We start from the raw sequence: 21,509 nt of genomic DNA on the forward strand, positions 1-21,509 counted from the left end.
ACGAGACGCTAGCTTTAAAGAGTTTGTCATTAACTTTGACTTCAGGACAAAGTTATCGTGCTCTTGTGCACAAACAAACGTGTCAAACCAGTATATGAAGTATAAAGAAAAGTACAGCTCCTTGGTCATGCGTCTGAAAGTTGACTGACGCATGAGGTGTATTTGGTGAGCAACACATTTTTATCAACATTGTACTCATGTCGATGTGTTCTGGCTCCAGCAGCCAATAAGAAAAAACCCCACTACGATTAACAACAACCTCCTAAGTTTGTGGAGCAGCACAGTTTGTAGCTCTTGGATTAGCATGCAGCTCTGTCAGCTACTGATAACATATAATGAAGTGTCCCTAGAGACATAAATGTCTCATTTAAACTTAATTTAGTCACTGCTTTATATTATGGAACAATGTCTGCCAGCTTTGAGTCGTCTAAGTCTCGAACACATCTGTGTTAGTTTTGTACATGTGGATTTTGGGACTTCCTTTTTCTCTAGATTTGCTTAAGCTCGGTCAACTAGGATGGGGGAGCATCTGTGCCTTAAAGCCGTTCTAAAAATAAACATGGGGAGTCACGTCCAGGCTTAGACGAGACCACTCAACATGTTTAACACGGATGTTGCTGCTAAGCTCCACTGTTGCTTTTGGTTGTACAGTATGTGTTGGGTCGTGTCCTGTTGAAGTGTAAATTGCCACGGTAAAAGGGACGGTGAAAGTCATTACGTGTCTTCCAGTTCCCTGTGATGCTTTAAAGTAGGATGTTAGAGCCGATATTAAACTACAACAGGACTGAGGAACCTCTTGCATGTGTTTGCATGCTGTCATAGGCTTTACCAGACCGATGCAGTGAGTGAAGTGATCACAGCTTAAACCCTCTTGTGACCGATCCTGTGGTCCTTGTCTTTGTGGTTACTTTATCGTTATTGTTTTTCATTTAATTATATTTTAGCTGGAATGGCTTGATTTGGGAAGACACAGTTGGGAGCTCTTAATTAATGTGAAAATTGGAGTTAAAACATTTTCATAACCAGCAAATTAATCTTTGTAATTTTAACCAAGCACAGCAAATCACAGTTTGACTCTTCTCATTGACTCATTTGTTTATCACCACATGCATAAACCTTCACAGAGTCTTGACTAACACATTCTCTGACTGTTCATGTTCTTGACTTTAAGGATCAAATTGACATTTGGGCAGGATTTGTTTTTAGTTTCCTGATTGGAACTAAAAGTCCTGATGGAGGAGAATAGTTATTACATCATCTCACAGATTGTTCTTGTACAACCCTTTATCTCCACACTTTTAAGTGGGCTTTTATTTGTTGTTGACAGGTATCAGGAGAGTAAAAGATGTGTTGCATTTCGCTTTACTTGTTGCTCAGTTTATATAAATGAACATGCAGTGTAACCATTTGATCTCAGTGGCTGTGAAAACTTGGTGATGGCTGACGCCATGAGTTTTTCAAGGCAGCAGGAGATTTCATCATTGTAATAGAATTGACTTTGATCATTGGGCTTCCACATACACTGACACTGCTTGTTACGCTAATCGTGTACATGTACCATAGGTATACTGTCGGTAATAAGGCTATTGACATCTCTTTGATCACAGGTCTGGGGAATACATGCGCAAGGATTATGATACCTTCCTTTATATGTCTCTTCTAATTGGTGCGTTTGCCACGCGCCAAAGAGGCAAAACCGTGTGTTGTGTGTGGTTAGTCTGTTATATGGATTGGCTATTGTGTGTACTGTACAGCAATGAGCTTGTGTTGACAATAGCCTTGAGGGATTGAATACAAGAACCAAATCTGTCTTGTTTTGTTTTACATTCATCTATTTTGATTTTGTACAGCAGCATTTCAGCTGTTGGCTGTGGATTTCTCTAATATTGTCTGGGCGATTGCGTCAGTCGCCCGCAAAGGACATAAAATATACAACTTGAATTGAATTAGAAGCTTATGTTGCAGAATGCAAAGCTGAGTTAGTTTGAGACCAGAGGGCCTGATGTGTGTTTGAAAACAAGTTAAATGAAGAAGTCACACTCAATGTGTTCTTGAGCTACACACTCAGCTCATGTGTATTGTGGCCGGTGAGTCTTTTTCAGTGATATTGTTTTGTAAAATCCTCTTTTTCTGTTGTGTTTTCACAGACGGTCAGAGGAAGAAGTGGACATGGACAAGGTGACGGCTGCCATGGTGCTGACAAGTCTCTCCACCAGCCCGCTGGTCAGGAGTCCGCCTGTCAGACTCAACGGTGAGTAGTACTGCTAATACATTTAAGTTGTTTTTTGGGCTTTGATGTATCGTGGTCTCCTTCCCCAAAATGTTTATGAAAAATGATCCAGTGAAAAAGGTAGTGCGGCCCAAGTCTGTAATTTGTATGTAACAGCTGTTATCTGTTCAATGCTTGCAAAAGCGTAGGTTGATAAATTACTGTCACCTGCTGTGCTTTAGGATTCGCTCCTCAATGAATCCTGCAAATCCACAGAAAAGCACAATGAGTCTGGATCTCTGCCACCAAACACGGTGGCGGAAATCCAAAGTGCTCCATTACTGCAGTCACACGCAACCACTCGGAGAGTCTGTGCAACCAAACGACCGTTCATTCAACCAAGCAGACGCACAGCCAACCCTCCAACCACCATGCACGTGTTAACACACACACACACACAGACGTGGTCAGATGTTAAATGTACAACACATACAACATGCTCACATGCACAAAGTGGATTTTAAATACCAACTGCAGAGTTTTATCTTAATGTGATCATACAGATGCACATAAGTTGGAGATCATACAATGTGCATGTACACCAGTACACACAGTAGGTTCTCATGCATACAGCACCATGGTTGACATTTACATTTCAATTAAACTCTCATTGAATTGCATCTTATTAAAAACAATGTTACCTTGATATTGTTAGCATTTTATTTTATCTTTATATTTCTGTATCACAAAACCAAATGCATATCAGAGCAGCTGTGTTGTTGTTGTTGGTGAGCCACTTCCTCTTGAATGTGAAACTGAAAGTAAAGCAGCAAGAAGCAGCTTTACTAAACCAAACGAACCAGGTCAGCTTGACTCACATGCACACATACCTCAAAAACACACATATTTTCTCAGTTATGTACACTCTTAAAAAGTTTCCCCCAGCTTCAACCTTCACAAAGTGAAATGTTTTTTGTAGCTGGTATTCAAAAGAACTGTTTCTTTGATCTAAAAAAACAAGACCTTGGAAGTGTCTCATCGGAACCACAAAAAGTAACCTCTTTATCTTTATTGTGTCACCGACAACACTGGTGCTGGGAGGCTCTTCTGTGTGAAGTGCAAATAAAGCAGTTTGAACTTAATTGAATGTCTTGATCTACCATCATTGACGAAGAACACCAGCACATTTTGCTGTAGTTTTATCATCTACAAATATGACTAAAGGAGTTGGATTTTTTTTTTTTTTACTGTGATCTGACTCACTTCCCCTTCCATGTTCTCCTTCTTTCCCTCCCTGTGCCTCTCATCTTTTATGTCCATCTTCTTAGAAGGCCTGAGCAATTCGTGGAAGGACAACGGCTCAGCCAGCACCTTCACCCCGTCTAGCAACAGCTCTTCAGGTGGCTACTGGAGCTGGTCTGCCCCCAGTGACCAGTCGAACCCTTCTACACCTTCTCCACCGCTCTACGCTGACAGCTTCAAACCCTTCCGTGTGCCCTGCAACGGCGGTGTGGGACCCGGCCCTGTTGGACCGGAGGATCCCAGCCTGGATGAGCAGGACGGCAGCAGCCTGCTCTTCGATGAGCCCATCCCTCGCAAGCGCAAGGTGAACACTGAGTTAAGAAACTAGAAGGAAAGGCCAGCTCTGCTTCTGTACACTGAGATCAAATCTTGGTGAATTAGTGAGTGAAGCCATTTCTACTTTTGAAAAACAAACCGTCTAGAAGAAGACGAGAAGAAGTTGTGTATTACGACATTTGTACTACATCTGAAAATGACTTCAGACACAAAAACACCAAACAGTCAGCCAGCAGCTACATTTCTTCTTCTTGATGTTCTTGTTCATGACAGCCATCATCTGGTATGAAGTGGAACAGACACAGCTGCTTACTCCACTAAACCTCAGCTGTTTAACCCTCCATTCAGTCAACCCATTGCTCTTCATGATCACTTGTCATTTCTTTCAAAATAACTGAACTTTAATACTTCCTCAAGCTTCATAAGAGAAAAGGATATAGACAGTATTAAACCCAGAAAATGGGTTTTTTCAACCCATTTTCTGTTTCTGTTGTCAGATAGTTCAATTATTTAAGTGCCTGGCAACTTATTAGCAACTGACATCAATCATATCACTATTTTATGGTGTTTGGTTTAGTTTGTCATCAAACAACCTACTTATAACACACTTGTCTAAATACTCACTAAATAAACAAAAAGATGGTGTGGGAAAAAAAATGGAATACGTTTCCAAAAGCTCTGCATGAGTAATGGCTTAGTGTGGATAGAAGGCCAAAGCGGAGAGAAAAGATGCATTTTTAGATAAAACTATCTTTGTATGGACTTTCAAAATAATATACCTTGTTTTTGAAACCTATGAATGTGGCCAGTTACTTTCTCAATTCTCACACTTTCTTGAAATCCAAATTGCTTTGTCATCATGAACTTATGCGCCCTCTAAGGTTTCTTATAGTTTCAATAGTACTGTAAGAATTGTCTTTTATTTCAGTGTGGAGTCATGTTAAAAGGGCTTCATGGAGAACGGCAGCAGCTCTCCTGATAACAGGCGGATCTCTCAATAAGAAGCTGTCAGCAGCGCGCGAGCTGCTTGATGATTCCCTCCTTCCACATGCTGTGATATTAACCTCTGACGTTGCGGGTGGAGCTGAGACTCTGACTGATTGGCTGAGATGAAAATGGGACAGGAAAGGACGTGCAGCCTTTTGGCTCCAGTGGTCGTTTTGTCTTTGCTGCCTAGATGTTATGAGCACAACACACACACAAACACACTATTCCTTCTCACTCATCATTTTGTCTCATCTCATTTCTACACACCATTGACAGCTCATCACATACACAGCTCAGTGTCACTCATTATTTTTTCAGATGTATATTGCTTTGCTCTCCCTTTTTATCTCTCTTCTCATCAGCACTCCTACTTGCTGGTTTGTTGTTTGCTGCTCGTATCATCTATTCCTCCTTTCACTCTCTCTCTCTCTCCCCTTTTCTTCCCCACTTCCTTGCCGGCTCTCGTCGATGTTTTGCCCCCCCCCTCTCCCCTCGTTTTTATATATATATATATATATATATATATATATATATATATATATATATATATATATATATATATATATATATATATATATATATATATATGTTTGTGTGTGCATCCTCCCTAGACATTTGCCCTTCATAATTACTTCTCAGTCTTCACATGTAGCTGCTCTGCAACGGCAGTAATGATTTTAATACCCGCTACATTAAACATAACATCCTGCCGGTCTCATGTCTAAAGAATCGATACAGACTTTTAGGTGAGCTTCACATCGTACTGTATTAATTGGGGGTCTTGTGACAAAGAAGAGCAACGAGAGGGAGAGAAACATTTATAGATGTGAAGGAGGAAGAAGAAGAAAAGGGAAGAGAGAATGGAGTGTGGATGGAGAGAAAAACAGATTTTCTAATAAGCTTGGATAACAATGAATTTGACTTTCATAAACACACACGCACTATATGTAGGATGCCACGGTTTCACATAGATTAATCTACATGCTCCACTTGTGCTCTCGCTTCTCTCTTGGCAAGACAATACTGTTTGGAGCTCACCATTTAATTAACTGTGAAACGCATCTTTAAAAGGGAATAACACACGCACACACAAAACAGGCTTTTGTTCACCAAAGACTAAACAATGCACATGGGGGCAGATGATTGTTGCGTTTCTGAAAAGAGGATGAAAAAAGAAAGAAAAAAACATCTTGTCCAAATTAAATCAGCCCCCTCAACAATAGTTTGACAGACAGGCTTCCTTACTGTATAAAACCATTTATAATGGCTCAGAGCGGGGAAGCAAGAGGGCAAAGAAAGCGTGCAAAGCTTTTCACTCCATGAAAAACAATGTGCATTCTCTAGGAGGCCGGTAGTGTAATTACATCAGACTGATAAAAGATACAGGAGCCTCTCCAGCTCCCAACCAGAGAAACTGTGATTTAGCCTCATGTAGCTTCTGGATAAATGCATGTTCAGACAAAGATGTTACAGTAATGCTGTACGTTTATACCATAACAATGGTTAAGATGCATTTAGTGGCAAGTTATGTAATTCCTTTATAGTCAGTATACAGTGAATATTCAGTCTTTACTGAAGTGAAGTTTGACAGCATCGGCAATATCTATCTATCTATCTATCTATCTATCTATCTATCTATCTATCTATCTATCTATCTAAATACATACAATTCTAAATTACCCCCTTACGACAGGAGATAAAAAGTCTCTTCTGACCAAGAGACACTGTATTATAAAGATGGGTTTAATGAAATGAGCCAGTGAGTTTATGATTTTAATGCATAAAACCACTCAGGCAGTTCAATTGCACACATGTGATTGATTGTCATTCACTCTGTGGTGATAGAGGAATACTCTTTTTAAGTCCGTGTTAGAGTGTGAACCAAACACAAATGTTATACCGTAAAAGGAATTATGACTGAAATGTTGCTCATTGTTTACTATAATGAAAAACATTTCTGAGCTGCTGTGTTTTCTGACTGTGGCTGCCTTACATTGTGTGTTTCCTGCAGAACTCCATGAAGGTGATGTTTAAGTGCCTGTGGAAGAACTGTGGGAAGGTGCTGAGTACTGCTGCTGGCATCCAGAGACACATCCGTACCATTCACCTGGGGTAGGACACCAACACACACATCCATGTACATAAGCTACCGTCCACTCAAAGCCTCCTACAAAAGAAAAAGCTTCTTCACTTCTCCTCTTTCACCCAGCTTGTCAAAACGGTAGATTAATGGCTGATGGATTATTGCCACAGTGACGCTGTTAGAGGAGGAGAACAATGATATCGGATGAATCGCACATTTATACTGACATTCAATTAAACTGAGGTCCGACACTGATTAATTGCAGATGACTGTTTAGTTGGTTGGAGGAATTACTTTAATGCTAAAGGAGGAACACTTTGCTGAGCCTTGTAGATGTGGAATCATCAGCATTCATAGGGACACATTTATCTTTTTTTCCTCTTCATGTCTGGATCTCGCTCACCGTTTGTATCCTCCGTCTGTCTGTAGGCACAGCTGTGACTCGGACTGCAGCGACGGCGAGGAGGACTTCTACTACACGGAGATCAAGCTCAACACGGACTCGGTGGCCGACGGGCTGAGCAGCCTGTCCCCCGTGTCCCCGTCCGTCCTCTCTCCTCCTCCTCCTCCTCCCGCCGCTCCTCTCCCGCTTTTCAGCCAGCTGTCTGACTCCCACAGACCTCCGCATTCGTCCGACGCCAAGGAGCCTCACGCTGGCGGCGCCACCCCGCTCAGCCGCTCTGCGCCCAGCGCACTCTACCTCATCCACACGGACCACGCCTACCAGGTGAGCGAGTGCAGGGAGCGGAGGAACGAGTGTGTGAGTGTACACATGCACACGTACACACACAGGCGAGATTCAGATCTGTGTACAACACACACACGATCGATGCACTCTCTGGATCAATATGCACACCACAACACACTTGTCATGCACATTCTTTCGCTCACACACTACTATGAGGGTCTTCATTATCGTGATTATTTACAAAATCACAAATTATGTCACAGCGACTTAATGGTCTCTTGCGCCCGTTAGCAGCTGTGCTAACAGTTGTGGTATATCAACACACAGCAGCTGGTTTAAACAATGAATTGTGTGTGGAATAATGACCCAATCCATCAATTAATGTGACGGCAACGTGTGTGTATCCACATAACGGCAACATTAGTTATTAGTGCTTAATTTGATTGAAGAGTTTACAATGTGAGATACCTAAAGACCTCTACTGAAATAAACATGACCACTCTTTCAGTTTGAGGCTAACTTGTATTTAGTATGTTGAATTTCAGGGAGAATTTCTTTTTTTTTTTAAGTGACACGCCTACTGGTCAAATGAAGAATTGGAAAATAATTGTCCTATTTTAAAATAGAAAGCAGTTACACAACAGAGTCAAACTAAGGACTTACAAACGCAAGAACAGATACGTCATTCAGAGGTTAGGGGATTGAGAAAGAAACATGATTTTCCGAGAATATAGAAGTTCTTCAGTTTCATGGACATTGTCTTTTGGGGGAAAAAATACCATCATTCTCACCTTTTGACCTCAGGCCACGGCTCCAGTGTCCATCCCGTCCAGCTGCAGTAACTCGACCGGCTCAGCCTCCACCAGCTTCACCCCCACCAACAGCTCCAGCTTTAGCATCTCCTGGCAGTCACCACCCGTCACTTTCACTGGCGCCGTGGTGAGGAAACATCCATGTACATGCAAGACCAAGCATTTGTTCTCAGAAACATACATGTAACTACATTTGTGTTCCTCTAATCACACCTTCGTCTGCCCTCCGAAGGTGTCCCCCAGTAAATGCCAGGGCTTTGCTGAACAGCGCTCCCAGACCATCGCCGTCATCTCGTCCCCTCCCAGAGCCACCGCCGCCCTTAGGTACTGGATCCTCGCAGCACGCTTACCTAACATTTCATTTTTAACTTTCATGAAAGGCCGAACATATGCAATTATTCTGCAATTAGAATTACACTTCAGAGAATAGGTTCATTATTTGCTTTCTTGAGTTAGATAAGAAGTTTGATTCCTCGTCTTATAAATAGCTTCAGACAGCGGTTGGCTAGCTGAGCTTAGCATAGCGATTGGAAACAGCTCGCTGGCTCTCTGCAAAGGAATCGATCTTCCAGAGGTTTCTGTGAGATTAATGCGAGTGCTTACGGTTTTGTTAAAATGTAAAATAGTCTTCTCCATCATGACAGTTTCATCACTTTTTCTCCGTTTCTCTTTCTCAGTAGGAAGGTGCGCGGTGAAGGGAAGAAGTGCCGCAAGGTGTACGGCATGGAGAACCGCGACATGTGGTGCACCGCCTGCCGCTGGAAAAAGGCCTGCCAGAGATTTACCGACTGAACGTTGCCCACCAACATCCCAGCGTGCCACACCAACAGGCGCTGCTGCCTTTCGCCAGATAAGAGGGGCGGGGCTTCATTTTGCATGCATTTGGTTTTCTTCTGCTCAAACTCCCAACTGTCCGTCAACTCCTGGCTCCGCCCATGCTGCCGCCCCCTCAGCTCCACTGAACTCCAGTGGTGAAGGAACCAAAGGACAGCAGAGTCACTTTTCCATTGCTGTCCAGGATTCCCAACACTGCCTCGCCATTCCCACAGTTCCCAGTTTTGGGGAAACCCCAGTGCAGCTAAAGTTTAACCAGTGTAAAGAAAAAATAGATCTAAGGTTTTTCCTGTTTTTTGTTTTTTTCAAGTGTTTGGTTAAGTCTTGCATCTTTCTATGTTTTGTAAAGCTCTGGTTTTTAAATGAAAAGTCAAGTCAAGGAATGGGTCAGAAAAAGAAGAAGAAGAAAAAAGCCCAAAGCTTTTTTTTTTGCGTGTTTTGTCAAATTAAAAATTCTTAACTTTTTTTATCCAGAAGAAGAATGGAAACCTTTGCTGCAGTTTTTGAAGCACGTTATGAAAAAGCAGGGAGGAAAAGCTCGCCGTTTTTTTTGTGTTCTTCCTTCAACTTGTTTTAGTTTTATTTCCGGACTTTTTGAGGAGCTCTTTTATCTCCGACATCGCAGCCTCTCCCGGTTCCTCACTTGTTCTTCACTCCTGACAGCTTTCTGAGGGAATGTACGGCAGGTTGACATGTACACAGAGAGGGAGGAATAGACACACACACACAGTGAATGATCAATGCAAAAATGATACAATCTACAGTCAGGGAAAGCCGATGGACCGTGCCCGTGATTTACCGCAGAAGAAGCGCAACAGCATTCACACACAAACCAACACAGGTACCCACACAATCAAAGAAGACAGTTTTCTAGGTCGCTTTTTTATCCAGTTGATTCATTTTCTGTATCTTTTATCAGGGATGTGAATCTAAAGAAAGCAAAAACCAGCAGCGAAAACACATAACAACACTTATACTGTACAGCACAGTCTCAAAAGCTTCTCTCTCTCTGATTACACATGGCAACTTTACAACCAAAAACTCTATATGTTATTCTTTGTTTTCTTTTTGTTAAAATGTTTACAATGTTTACTGTTGCTGATTTTCTTTTTTCCTCTCTTGTGGCGAACCAAGACTGTTTACCTACCACCTGCTAACGAAAGTGTGTTAAAAGCTTCCTGACAGCACTGGAAGCATGAAGTCAGCAGCCTGCAAGGCCATAAAAAGACAAACACCTCTCACCACATACAGAGAGACAGATTGCCCTCCTCTTCCACCACCAACATGTACACCGTCCCAACGGGATCAAAATATCTTTGTTTTTGTACGCCACAGAGGGGCATCTCGGTGCTCTGTTAACCAAAGGGGGAGGGCTGCAGACCAAAAGTGAGGCACTTGCACTGTATGTGTGTGTAACAGAGCACTTGGTACATTTGTAGTTACTTTTATTGAGTTGAAATGTTTCCTCTATTCCTCTTCGTGTCCAACACAACTGGTAATAAAAAGTGAGAGCAAAACAGAAAGCAAATAGGGGTAAAATAAGTTACAGGCACTCGATGAGGTCACTGCTTTGTGGTTTGATGTGCAATGCAGCACCCCTTATTCACTTGGCAACATGCAAGAAAAGGTTGGACTGAAGCCTTCGTGAGAGTCCTTGTGATTGCCGCATAACCTCGGTACTGACGAGGAAAAAGATCCATTTGGTCAAAATATCTGAATTCCGGCCTTGTTGGCTCAGAGGCAGAAAGCAAAGTCACGAGGCCAAATAGTTAACAGTTTACAGATGTTCATGAACTCTTTTGTCACCCGGGGCTGCGTAGTTCTTAAATTACATTGTCACATTATGTACTGATGTTGATAGAAATGTCTCCACACATGTCTCCACCAACAGGCACTTTGTGATTTTGTTTCTGCATTTACTCTCTGCATTATGATATTTCTTTTGAATGCACGCTGAAATCTTTATTGGCATTTCTGTCTCGACCCACAGGAGAATTTTAAAAGCCGACGCAAACTCACGTTTAATATACTGTACAGTACAGTACTTCCATACCTGACTGTAAAATCATAGCTTTGTTATGTTTGCGCAGCTGTTTTTGTTTTGTCAGTTCATATATATGAGTTACCGTGGTCATCATCACATTTGCAACCTTATAAACTCTGGTTCAAGTTCGACATTGCGTGAGGAAATAATGTGTCATCCAACCTGCCGGGTTTCTGTTTGGGATATAGGGATAGCCTTAAAGTCACTCTTGAAAAAAATCATTATGCTTCTTCTATGTCTTTACATTGATGTTTCAGTTAGAAATATTTAGAGTATCTACTGGTACAAACTGATTTGCCATTGTATTATGTGAACATATTATTGTTTAAGAGAAGACAAATCTATATATACTTAAAGAAAAACATGTTGGAATTCAAAGAAGAAAAAAAAGCTTTTATTTGGCTGTTGTTTTTTTTCATACACACTTATTTTTTTTCATATATAAATATATATACTGTTTATACATTTTGTTTTCATGTTCTGCTAATCTTTATTTTATTTGTTAACTGTAGGGGTGATCACAGGCATAATTCTCACTCCAAGCCAAGCTTGTTATTCTCTTTTCAGCGAGTGTGACCCGCTCGCTCCCGCCTGGAGCTCCTTCACGTCCCCCACCCCGCTAAGCGGTCGGAAACCGCGGTTGATCAAAAACCTTTCTGTTGTTTCGAATTCTCCTCCCTCGGTGGCGCGCAGGCCCACTCGCAATTAGTTTGATCGACACGCCTGTGTACTCGCTCACTGTATATGAACGTGAAGGTGCCCCGGGCTAAGTACGCGGGCCGCCGCTGAAGCTCGGTGCTCTGCTCCCCCACCGCACATGGCCTGTGGCGTTCCCCTGTCAGGCTCCTGACAAACCAACGCTTTGGGGATCAAGGATGTTTTTGTTGGTCTAAACGTCAGTGGCTGGATGTGGCGGATGTTTTTAAGTTTGTTTTTTTTTAACTCCACGTACTTCCCACTGCCCTTTCTCCATCATTGAGGTTTCATGTTTGTGCTCGGACCATCTCCTCCATTAGTGTGTGGAAACATCTGGCAGCCAATCAGATTCTGTCAAGGAACAAAAGTCCCGACTGTAGTTCAGATCATTCAGAGCTTCTGGCAAGACGGGATATTGTAAGTGGCAGCATCTCCAGGCAGCTAATTTAAAAAGAAGCTCTTGATGCAGATTCTTGGTCAGTGTCGTGTAGACCAAAGGGCTCGTAATAAAATGAAGCCAAAATAAGCTAATTTCACACCCTTGTTTAGGACAAGTCCAAATCCTCAAATGGATATTTGCTGCCATATTTCTCAAGCTTGTCCAGGAACTCTGTGATTTGTTTGTGGGCTGTGGCCTGCATTGTTACACTGAGAACATCTTGGTCCCACTTACTGCCAACGGCACAAAGATGGCTGTAGCCGTAAGGGACTCACAAAGAGCCTCGGCCCAGGTCTGTCTTTGCACACTGTGCGTACTGGTGCTGTGGCCTTGGCGGGGGAGAAATGGAGGTGCTAAATTCCCGTCCAGTACTGTTTCTCCATGTTGTCTGATCATATTAACTCCATTTTGTACACAATGTTATGCTGTAGAACATGAAAATAAAAACACCCTGCCTCAAGCCTACCAAGTGTCAAAACACGAGTTAGTGAGAACCTCTGTTCTCTCTCCTGCTTCCTCGTCTAATTAGATGACGAGTTCTCATTGCTGTCTCCTTATTTGTTGGTCTCAGTCTTGAAGGTTCAACCAAATGCATAGATTTATTTTGTATTTTTGACCTCAGAGATAGATGAACATATTCAGATTGAGGCCCATTTACTTGCTAATTCTGGAGCTTCAACCGTACAACGCAGTCATTATCGGTAGATTGAGTTTTACTTTTTGTTATATAACTCAAGATGTTCAGACTTTTCTTTTTTCATAACTGAACAAACTCAATCTGCTGCTGAAGACCGTGTGATTGGGTGGAAAGCTCCAGAAGTAGTGTTTCAATAGGTCCCAAGCTAAGCGGGTTTCATCAGATGATAGATGATAGTTTAACATTTTCAAAGTACATTAAACATGACAAACTAACTTTTAAGAGCTACACAAACTCATCCATAGTTTCATTGTCATTATTATAACATCACAGATTCTTACAGGTTTAAAATTGCACCCAACATGTTGTGTGCGATGTTTGGGATATTCGATCATTGACTTCTGTTTAGGCGAAACTGGCAGAAAAAGAGATTATGGCTCCTACATTCTGACTCCCAAATTGATACCCCAATGATGCCAAACATGCCATATGGCATCATGCTCCTGATCTGATCATCTAACTTATTCATATTAGAGCAGAAATTAGCTCTCAGCCTGCAACCTGGGGAGGAAGTGAGCCGCTCAGACACGGCCTGCCATGACGGACACGTGTTCGCACAGCAGAATTAAAACCGTGCCTTCAAAGAGCCCCAATAGGCGGTCTTGTTGCCCTAGTGAGAGTGATATGAATACTTATGAGGACGTGTTTCCCCCCCCCTTCAGATGGAGCGGCTGGTCAGGCTTTTGTTCTCTGATGTGTTTACCCTGACCGCTGCCGCCTATCACAGGGCTGGGCTTTCAAACGTGATTTATCAGCTGAATAAAACAAGATAGCGTTATTCTGCTTATGGTCGGTATAAAAATCAACTCCTGTGAGTTACGAGGGACCCTCAATGTGTATATGTCCTCACACACACACACACATTGAATGTCATGTTATTGTACAGTGTGGCTACTGAGCAGCTCTAACAGCAGTTCATATGTCGACAGATTTATAAGCATTCATGGTTTATGTACCTGATCCTTACTGAGATCAATATTTCATACATGACAAGACTTGTTTGTGACAAGAGGCTGACACTTATTATACACTATATCATCCACGTACAGGTCAATATATGCTACAATATATACAGATTGCGCTGCAGTACAGTATATCTAAGATACAGTATCAGAGTGTACCATTATGTTTATGTGACTTAAAAAAAAATGCTTATTTCCTTTTTTATTTGCACCTTCAGCTCCAGACGTTGAAGTTGGAGTGACAGGTTCTCCTTCAGCCAGGAGGCCCCTCTGCTCTGTGGTTGCAGATTAGCTGGCCACCCACTTCTGGCAGGCAATAAAACACGTGAGCAGATGCCCACAGGGCTGTTATCTGCCCCCGCTGGCCTGCAGCTCCTGCACACAGACCCTCCTGTGTTCTGCAGAAACGCCCCTCAACAATAGTCTGACAGCAGGTGGCTCTGTGGAGTCAGACCTCATGTGGAAATGACTGAAAAAGTGCTTGGACTTGTTTTAAACTGACCACGTGCACAGTGGCGTACACCTGAGTAGTTGTAGTATTGCCTCGCATGACCCTGAGAATAGACAATGTAGCGGTGTGTGTCTTCAAGGTGTCCAAATCCCACTAACCGTAGGACGGGCAGGCTCCTGTCCTGAGCCGGGGTCAAAGCAGTGGTGTGTTGTTGTCAATAAAAAAGAGGAGGGACCCTCCATCCTTCATTCAGGAATGTGAAGTTGGAAGGAGGAAAAGTGGATGAAATGGCTCCTGCAAACACTCTCAAGGCGGTTTTCTTTTGGGGGGTTTCCTCCCGGCGGACATTAATAATTAAAAAGTCCTGAGTGTGTGTTTCCAGGAGCTGCCCCCCCCCCCCCCCCCCCCCCCGTCCCTCCCCACTGGGGCTATCTTTGGAGGAAAATAAGAGTCGAGAATGTGCCTTGATGAGCGTGGCGTTTCTAGAGCGGACCTCCGTCGCCATGTGTCTAGACGCTCTGGTGGAGGTGTGTTGCTGTGATGTGCAGGGCCACAGCGACGTGGGGGAATGTCTCCGGTGCCGGCTAGTACGAGTTCTGCTTTCTAAACCTACAATTCAAAGATTTGTGATACAAAGAAATGTCCTGTGAGTCGCGTTCGGAGGCCCCTTTGGCCTCGGTTCTAGAAAGATGTTGCAACGTCTCTGAGTGACTTTTCTACTCTTTGCTGTGACTTGTAAACTTTTTTGATCCGATCTTAAGACGATACTGTGTTTCAATGTGTGTGGGTTTATTTTGTGTTACTTCTCTTTCTTTTCCCAAACATGGCTCCTCTCTCCCTTTTGCACAAGGGCTTGTAGATAAATGTATGTTGATGTGAAGAATCACTGTTGTGGTGCAATCGAGAAATGTTTGGGAAATCAAGGACGCCGCGTTCAGCAAACAGCATGTGAAACATTCAGTGAGATTATCCATTTTTATTGCAGGAGCTGATCAGTGCTTTGTGTGAAGGCGGATAGAGAAAAGAAGAAAACAAACACTCATCTGCACCACTTCTATAATTGGATGGAATTATTCAGAATACACAAAAACATTACTAAATAGCACTTCAGCTGCAGCTCCTTCAGTTTGAATATGCAACACAGAGACCCGCCCTCTCTGTAAACTGGATCATCTCATTGGCTGTTTTATCTGATTACAATCATGTAGACCTCAAGAACTCAATGACTGTCGCACTGGATTTTTACACTCTTTTTTCAAACATTATATATACTATATGCTCTGGTCTAACTGGATTTTTAATACTGCATGTGCATGCAAAAAAGGAAATAGATGACTTTATATAAATGTGCTCTTTTTGTGCTTTGGCGTCCACGTCGGGTTGGGAGCAGTCAGGGTTGCCTCGGTATACTTTTAGTGGAGCTCAACTGCACACTAAATGGTGTTTTTCAAAACTTAAGATTGGGATACAACAAGAATCGTCTGCCTCATGTTTTCAATTACGTCCAAAATTGTCGGAAGTACCTGTGATTCCCTGCTGGCACGGACCAATTTGTCACAGTCTGAGTGGAGCTCTCGCCATCCTTGTTGTGTGTGTGTGTGTGTGTATTAACAGCAAGCCGGGCCCGGGGGAGTTGAGCGGGATGCTTGTGAAAGACGGATCACTACGGGAGGCCGTACACCAAAGACTACGTCTCCCAGTGAGTGTTGCAGTGGTGGGAACCCTGCCAGCTGGAGTTATGAAGAGCTCTCAGTTGTTCTTCTGCCAAGTGCATCCCAAAACCCCAAAACACACACAGGGAGCTTTAAAAGTACTTGTCAGGCATTTAGAAACATGTGTGCGCTCATATTAAGAGGTAACCACGAGCACTGCAAGTGTTTAGGTCTCCAGTTGGCAGCGGCTGCTCTCCGCCCTGACGTGGCCGGCACAGTGTGTCGCGTTTTATATCCTTTTGAAGCCTCTAAATGTACATGTTTGATATGTGTTTCCAGACTGTAAACTAAATAGATGCAACACATGGCCCTTCTCCAGACTGGTTTACAGATGGATGCAAAACAGGGAGGATGTTTGTTTTTTTTAGGAGGGGGGGATACTATTTCTATGCTGAGGGAATGTCAAAGCAGAGTTTGAGATTTGGAGAAATATGCTGATTAGCTTACATTCCTGTCATGTTTTGTCTTTTCATGGGCTGCTCAGATGAACAGTCAGTCCAGGACAAGAAGGGAAAGTAAACTGTTTGCAGATGTTCCCACTGACACTTCATCCACTCAAAGGTTCAATTAAATTGTGTCTTCGCCGAGGATCATTTACCTCAAATATCTGATCAGGAGAAGACAACGGTGTCAGAGAAAAAGTTTAATTTTGCAGAAGGTTGAGAAATTATTTACAACACCAGAGTGCTGTGAGAGCTCAAACACTGTCAGCTCTAATAGAAGTACTTGCCTCCCAAAGCCTCTCCTCACCACCCCATTTGTTTTGTATTGATGTGGAGAAACTAAGTCTGGGAGACAGTTTAAAACTCGGCGTGAGCTCCGGCAGGAGTCCCGCAGGTGTGCTTCCTCCGGGTCATCGAGAGTACAGCATGTTTTCATGAGACAACATTCGTCATTCTGCCCTAATTAGGATGAAGAGGCTTGATGTTTCTAAATCGGCTTCTTCCCGTTTGAATCCACCTCTCAAGCAACTGCAACATTCATGTCAGCCTGCATCATTTATCAAGCCGAATTTATTAAGCAGGCGTTTGAATATGCAACTAAACATCTCAGCTGCAAGCGTTTGTCGCCTGTGATTTATTTTTCATTAATATCTTTTTGGCTTATTTCGTTGTGCTCGTGCATAAGGCTCATATCGCGCAGGCCAGACCTCCCCGCACACACACGCACACACACACACACACACACAGACACAATATGAGTGAAAGAGCTGCGAAGGCCAACTGTGTTGGATCGTGTCATCGGGGCAATATGCGCCCGTGCTGCTCAACATATGTCCCCGTGGCTTCAGGTCTCATCTTGCGATGATGTGAAGAGCTCACTAGTGGAAGCTGCTTGCGTCCCTCCAGGCCTCTGGTCCAAACACACAGCTCCGCCAAGGAGTTGATAGCATCAAGTGTGTGTGTGTGCGTGTGTGTGTACATGTACGTGCAGCGTGAGATGAGGGAGTGTGTGTTTCACATGACCGCCTGAGGTATGTCCCATCTGCTCGATGGAGCATTAACACCTCCTCCTGTGTGTGTGTGTGTGTGTGTGTGTGTGTGTGTGTGTGTGTGTGTGTAAGCATCAAAGCTCACCCTGCTCGTGTGTGCGGGTCAGCCCTGATCAAGCCATTCCTGCAGCCATTTATGCACGTTTGCAATGTACAAGCGCTCATCCCTCATGCATTATCAACTAGTGCATTGACATAAAATAATAAAATCCCCCATGCTGCTTTTCACACTAGAGCCCGTTTGCTTCATTAGCATAAACATTGGCATCTTGCAGAGCATCACCCTCCATCAGACGACCAAAAGGAGCCCCCAGTTTCTAATGAAAAGCATAAATGGCTGCTTCATCTGGTTGAAGCTCTCGGACTCTTCACAATGCAGTGATTGTACAGGTGCTGGTCCGGGCCGCCGGCAGGTGCTGTGCACTTATCTGGCGGCTCCATTGAGGCTTTCGAGCAGCAGAGGAATCACGGCATCTGTGAGTAAAGCTCACAGAAGATGTTCGCATCTTAGAGGAGCACAGGGAGCTGTTTACGTGTACGCTGGTGTCCGAGTCATTGAATAATTGATGAGGGCGGTGAAAAACATGTGCTCGGGCTCCAGCTGTGACTTCAGCTGATAAGAATCATTGCCGTCCATGAAATCGGTAGCTTCACTCGCTGCTGTGAGGGCGCAGGGGGTTCAGAGCGAGGGGGGGAGGAGGAGGAAGAGGAGGAGGAGGAAGGACGGGGCACATATGGATCCGTTTTAAACCAGCTAAATAGATTTTCTTTCATCTGAAAACTCAAGATTGAGAGAGATTTCTGTAGTAGCAACAGAAGGATCTGGCTTTCAGTGAGCTAATAATTAGAGAGGGGTATGTCTTATTGCACCACGACTGAAATGTCTCCAAGCCAGAGGTCACACTGAGGTCATTATTACCCTCGGAAAAGAAACAAGGACTGATGAAGGGAAAACACACAACTGCACGACCTTGGTTTTGTGTCGTGGTTGTAGATGAGCCCACGAATGACTCCTCTATTTAAATGAATAGTTTGACATTTTGGGAAATACATGTTTTCACGTCGTTGCTCTCATTTTTGGATGTCAAACATGAAGCTATGAGACGGTTGTCTTAGCCTAGCGTGAAGACGCTTGCCTGGCTCTGATTGGAGGTACTTCTCTCGCTGAGTTATTTGAGAAGATTGACGCTCATGTCTGAATGTTGAATATAAAGCTCCAGTCGGCAGCAGGTTAGCTTCAGTCACAGGCAGACTGTCTGAGGGGCAACACAATCTGACTTTGCGTTTATTTTATTTAGTTAAAGTACGGTTAATAACACTCAACTGCAAATAGACATGTTAGCTTAACTAAGCACACAAACAGAAAGTCACTGTGCCTGGTCAAGTCTGACTCTTAACCTCTGTAATGTAAACATGAGGTTTTTTTTACACTTTTTGGAACCAGTGATTTAGGATGTATTCATTTGTGTGCTTTGGAGTTGCTGGTACAAAGCCAGGCGATCTTTGTGCTAAGCTTAGCTAGCATCTGCTGGTTGGGGCTTTATATTTGACAAACAGACGTGGGAGTGGCTTAAATCCTCATACAACTCTGAAAGACGGCAAATAACCCCAAATATCTAAAATTCCTTTCCATCAAAGTGTGTCTGTAGACTCTCCTTGTTTGGGGTGATGAGGAGACATCTGGGACATGTTCCTGCCTTCTAAACTCACACACAAACTAAGCCATGTTTGAGCTGAACGTCCTCTCTGCACATTTAAAACAAGGCCTGCATCGTGAACAGTTAAGTGTCACACATCCAACACACCACACAAAGCACTTGCAATATCTGTTCTATCACAAATACTATGTTGTATTGCACCAATGATGTTTTCTTATGTTCTTTTTTTACAATATAATGAAATGAATTATATATAAGGATTTTTCTCCAAGAAGAATCAACACACTGACTGTTAACCCCTGTACCAGTTTGTTTTCTTATCCGATCTCTGTGTGTATAGAAACTGCCATCGTTATTGTTGTAAATGGTGTTTTCGGACTAATTTTGTTCCGGTGCTGTTGTTGTTTGACTCTGTGTTTACAGTTTAGACTTCTCCAGAGTGATCTGTGTGACTGGAAGAATCTGGAGGTTTTAACTGAATAAAGATTTTCGGGCAGCTGTTTGTTAGCCGCTGTCACTGTGTCTTTCCTTTTCTCACCCAGAGCTCAGAGCTCATAAACACTTCTATCAAAAACATTTTATGAAAAAAACAACCTGTTGAGTACACGCGTAACTCTTTTAATGACTATGGTAAGTTCCCCTCTCCGGTAGTGGAATAGACCAACGTACATTTACTCAAATACTTGGTTAAGTAAACTTTTACTTTAAGATTTCAATTTCACTGCTCCATTTTGCTTCTACTTCTCAACATTTCAAAGTAGCATTGTACTTTTTAACTTCACTACCTTAACTTGAGAACTTAAGTTACTTCAGCTAATTAAATTATTTACCAAACTTACCTTCCTGAATGAAGAATAAAGTGGTAAAATCTGATACTGTGTTGGAGCCTACATTACACATGTATTTATTTAGATATAATCTGATGAGTAAAGATAAAAACATACATAAATATCTCAATCAAAGACATAGACACATGATTGTCCCAAACGTTCCTTCATCTCAGAGTTAACTAACTTCAGGGTTTAAACCTGCTGTCTGAAACAGGTGTGGTCTGGATGGAGACAAATAGTCATCAAGTGGCGCTTCTATTCTTGGCTGCCCTCCTGTGTTCACATTAGGTACTGCAGTTCAACCAGCCTTTTTCTTTATAGTTGTATTTTGTAAATGCATTTCCCCACGTTAGACACACTGGTGTGTCAAAGGACACATCCTTCTAACACAGTGGTGTGTTGCATAAAGACACCAGTTAACTCAGAACAAGGTTTCCTCAGAGGTGTTTTTAATTCGAGCATGTCTTCATGGCAAGGTTCCAATTTAAGAACAAACAAATTGTGTGTGTGCGTCGTGTATGACTAAATACAAACGGCACCCTCATGTCTGGGACAAAAAGGCGATAATACATTCTCTCAGTGAACCAGGTCAAGGCTCACCATGAGGACATGACATACTGCACAGCTAAACATTGTGTCATGGCTGCTGAAAACAAGATCTTAATGGCAGAAATCCCCCTCGGCCTGTTTGTGGTATACGTCCTGGGTGCTGCTCCAGTTTGTGTGGCAAAGTGCAGCACTAACAATTAGGTGGGAGAGCTGATTCACATGACTGTTTATTCACTCGTCCACCAGCAGGGGAAGACTTGTACCAGCCTCGTCCTTCCCCAGCAGGACTAGTGCTAGAAATATGCCTTCAGTCCTCGTGTCTTCATGTGTCTACCAGAGGAAACGATGGCTGTGTTCAGATTGACTCCGTTTGACCTCAAGGTTTCATTTAGTAGCCCTGTGCATATTAGACAACTATTGTGAGAGTAACAGTTTGATAGCTTTAGATCTGTATGAAAAGCAGTATTTTTAGAAAATGCTGTAAATCCTGCAGTTAACAAAAATAAGCTTATTTTGATCATTGTGTACAATTCCTATAAAAAGGTCTCCAAACAGCACATTTAGGGGTAACCAGGCCAAGAGCCTCCAGCCTCGCTACACGCTGGGTGAGGTTGTGTTAGGTAGAGCGGTGCGGCAAGCTGAATGCTAACGTCAGCATGCTATCATGCTTACGAAAACAAAAACATGCTGATGGTAAGCCGCTGTAATGTTTACCAGGTTCACCATCTAGCAGGAAAGCGTGATAGCATTTGATAATTAGCACTGCACACAAAGTACAGCTGAGGCTG

At 42.9% G+C, this 21,509-nt stretch overlaps 1 protein-coding gene across 4 annotated transcripts in view; it reads left to right on the forward strand.

The window, feature by feature from the left end:
• Positions 1-19,831, forward strand: part of znf704 (zinc finger protein 704) — a 48,933-nt gene extending 29,102 nt beyond the window's left edge. For 2 of the 4 annotated variants that reach the window (XM_068575263.1, XM_068575262.1), the window contains exons 4-10: positions 2,148-2,251; positions 3,538-3,815; positions 6,786-6,886; positions 7,287-7,584; positions 8,350-8,484; positions 8,590-8,681; positions 9,035-19,831. In XM_068575263.1, coding sequence (XP_068431364.1) covers positions 2,148-2,251; positions 3,538-3,815; positions 6,786-6,886; positions 7,287-7,584; positions 8,350-8,484; positions 8,590-8,681; positions 9,035-9,149 — 1,123 coding nt within the window. In that variant the 3' untranslated portion in view covers positions 9,150-19,831. The remainder of the gene's footprint in view (positions 1-2,147; positions 2,252-3,537; positions 3,816-6,785; positions 6,887-7,286; positions 7,585-8,349; positions 8,485-8,589; positions 8,682-9,034) is intronic. The other 2 variants (XM_068575264.1, XM_068575265.1) reach the window with 2 other exon arrangements.
• Positions 19,832-21,509: the final 1,678 nt, after the last annotated feature.

This window comes from Clinocottus analis, unplaced genomic scaffold (assembly GCF_023055335.1).
Source record: "Clinocottus analis isolate CAN_PGR_092001 unplaced genomic scaffold, fCliAna1.0.p SCAF_14, whole genome shotgun sequence".
Taxonomy (NCBI): Eukaryota; Metazoa; Chordata; class Actinopteri; order Perciformes; family Cottidae; genus Clinocottus; species Clinocottus analis.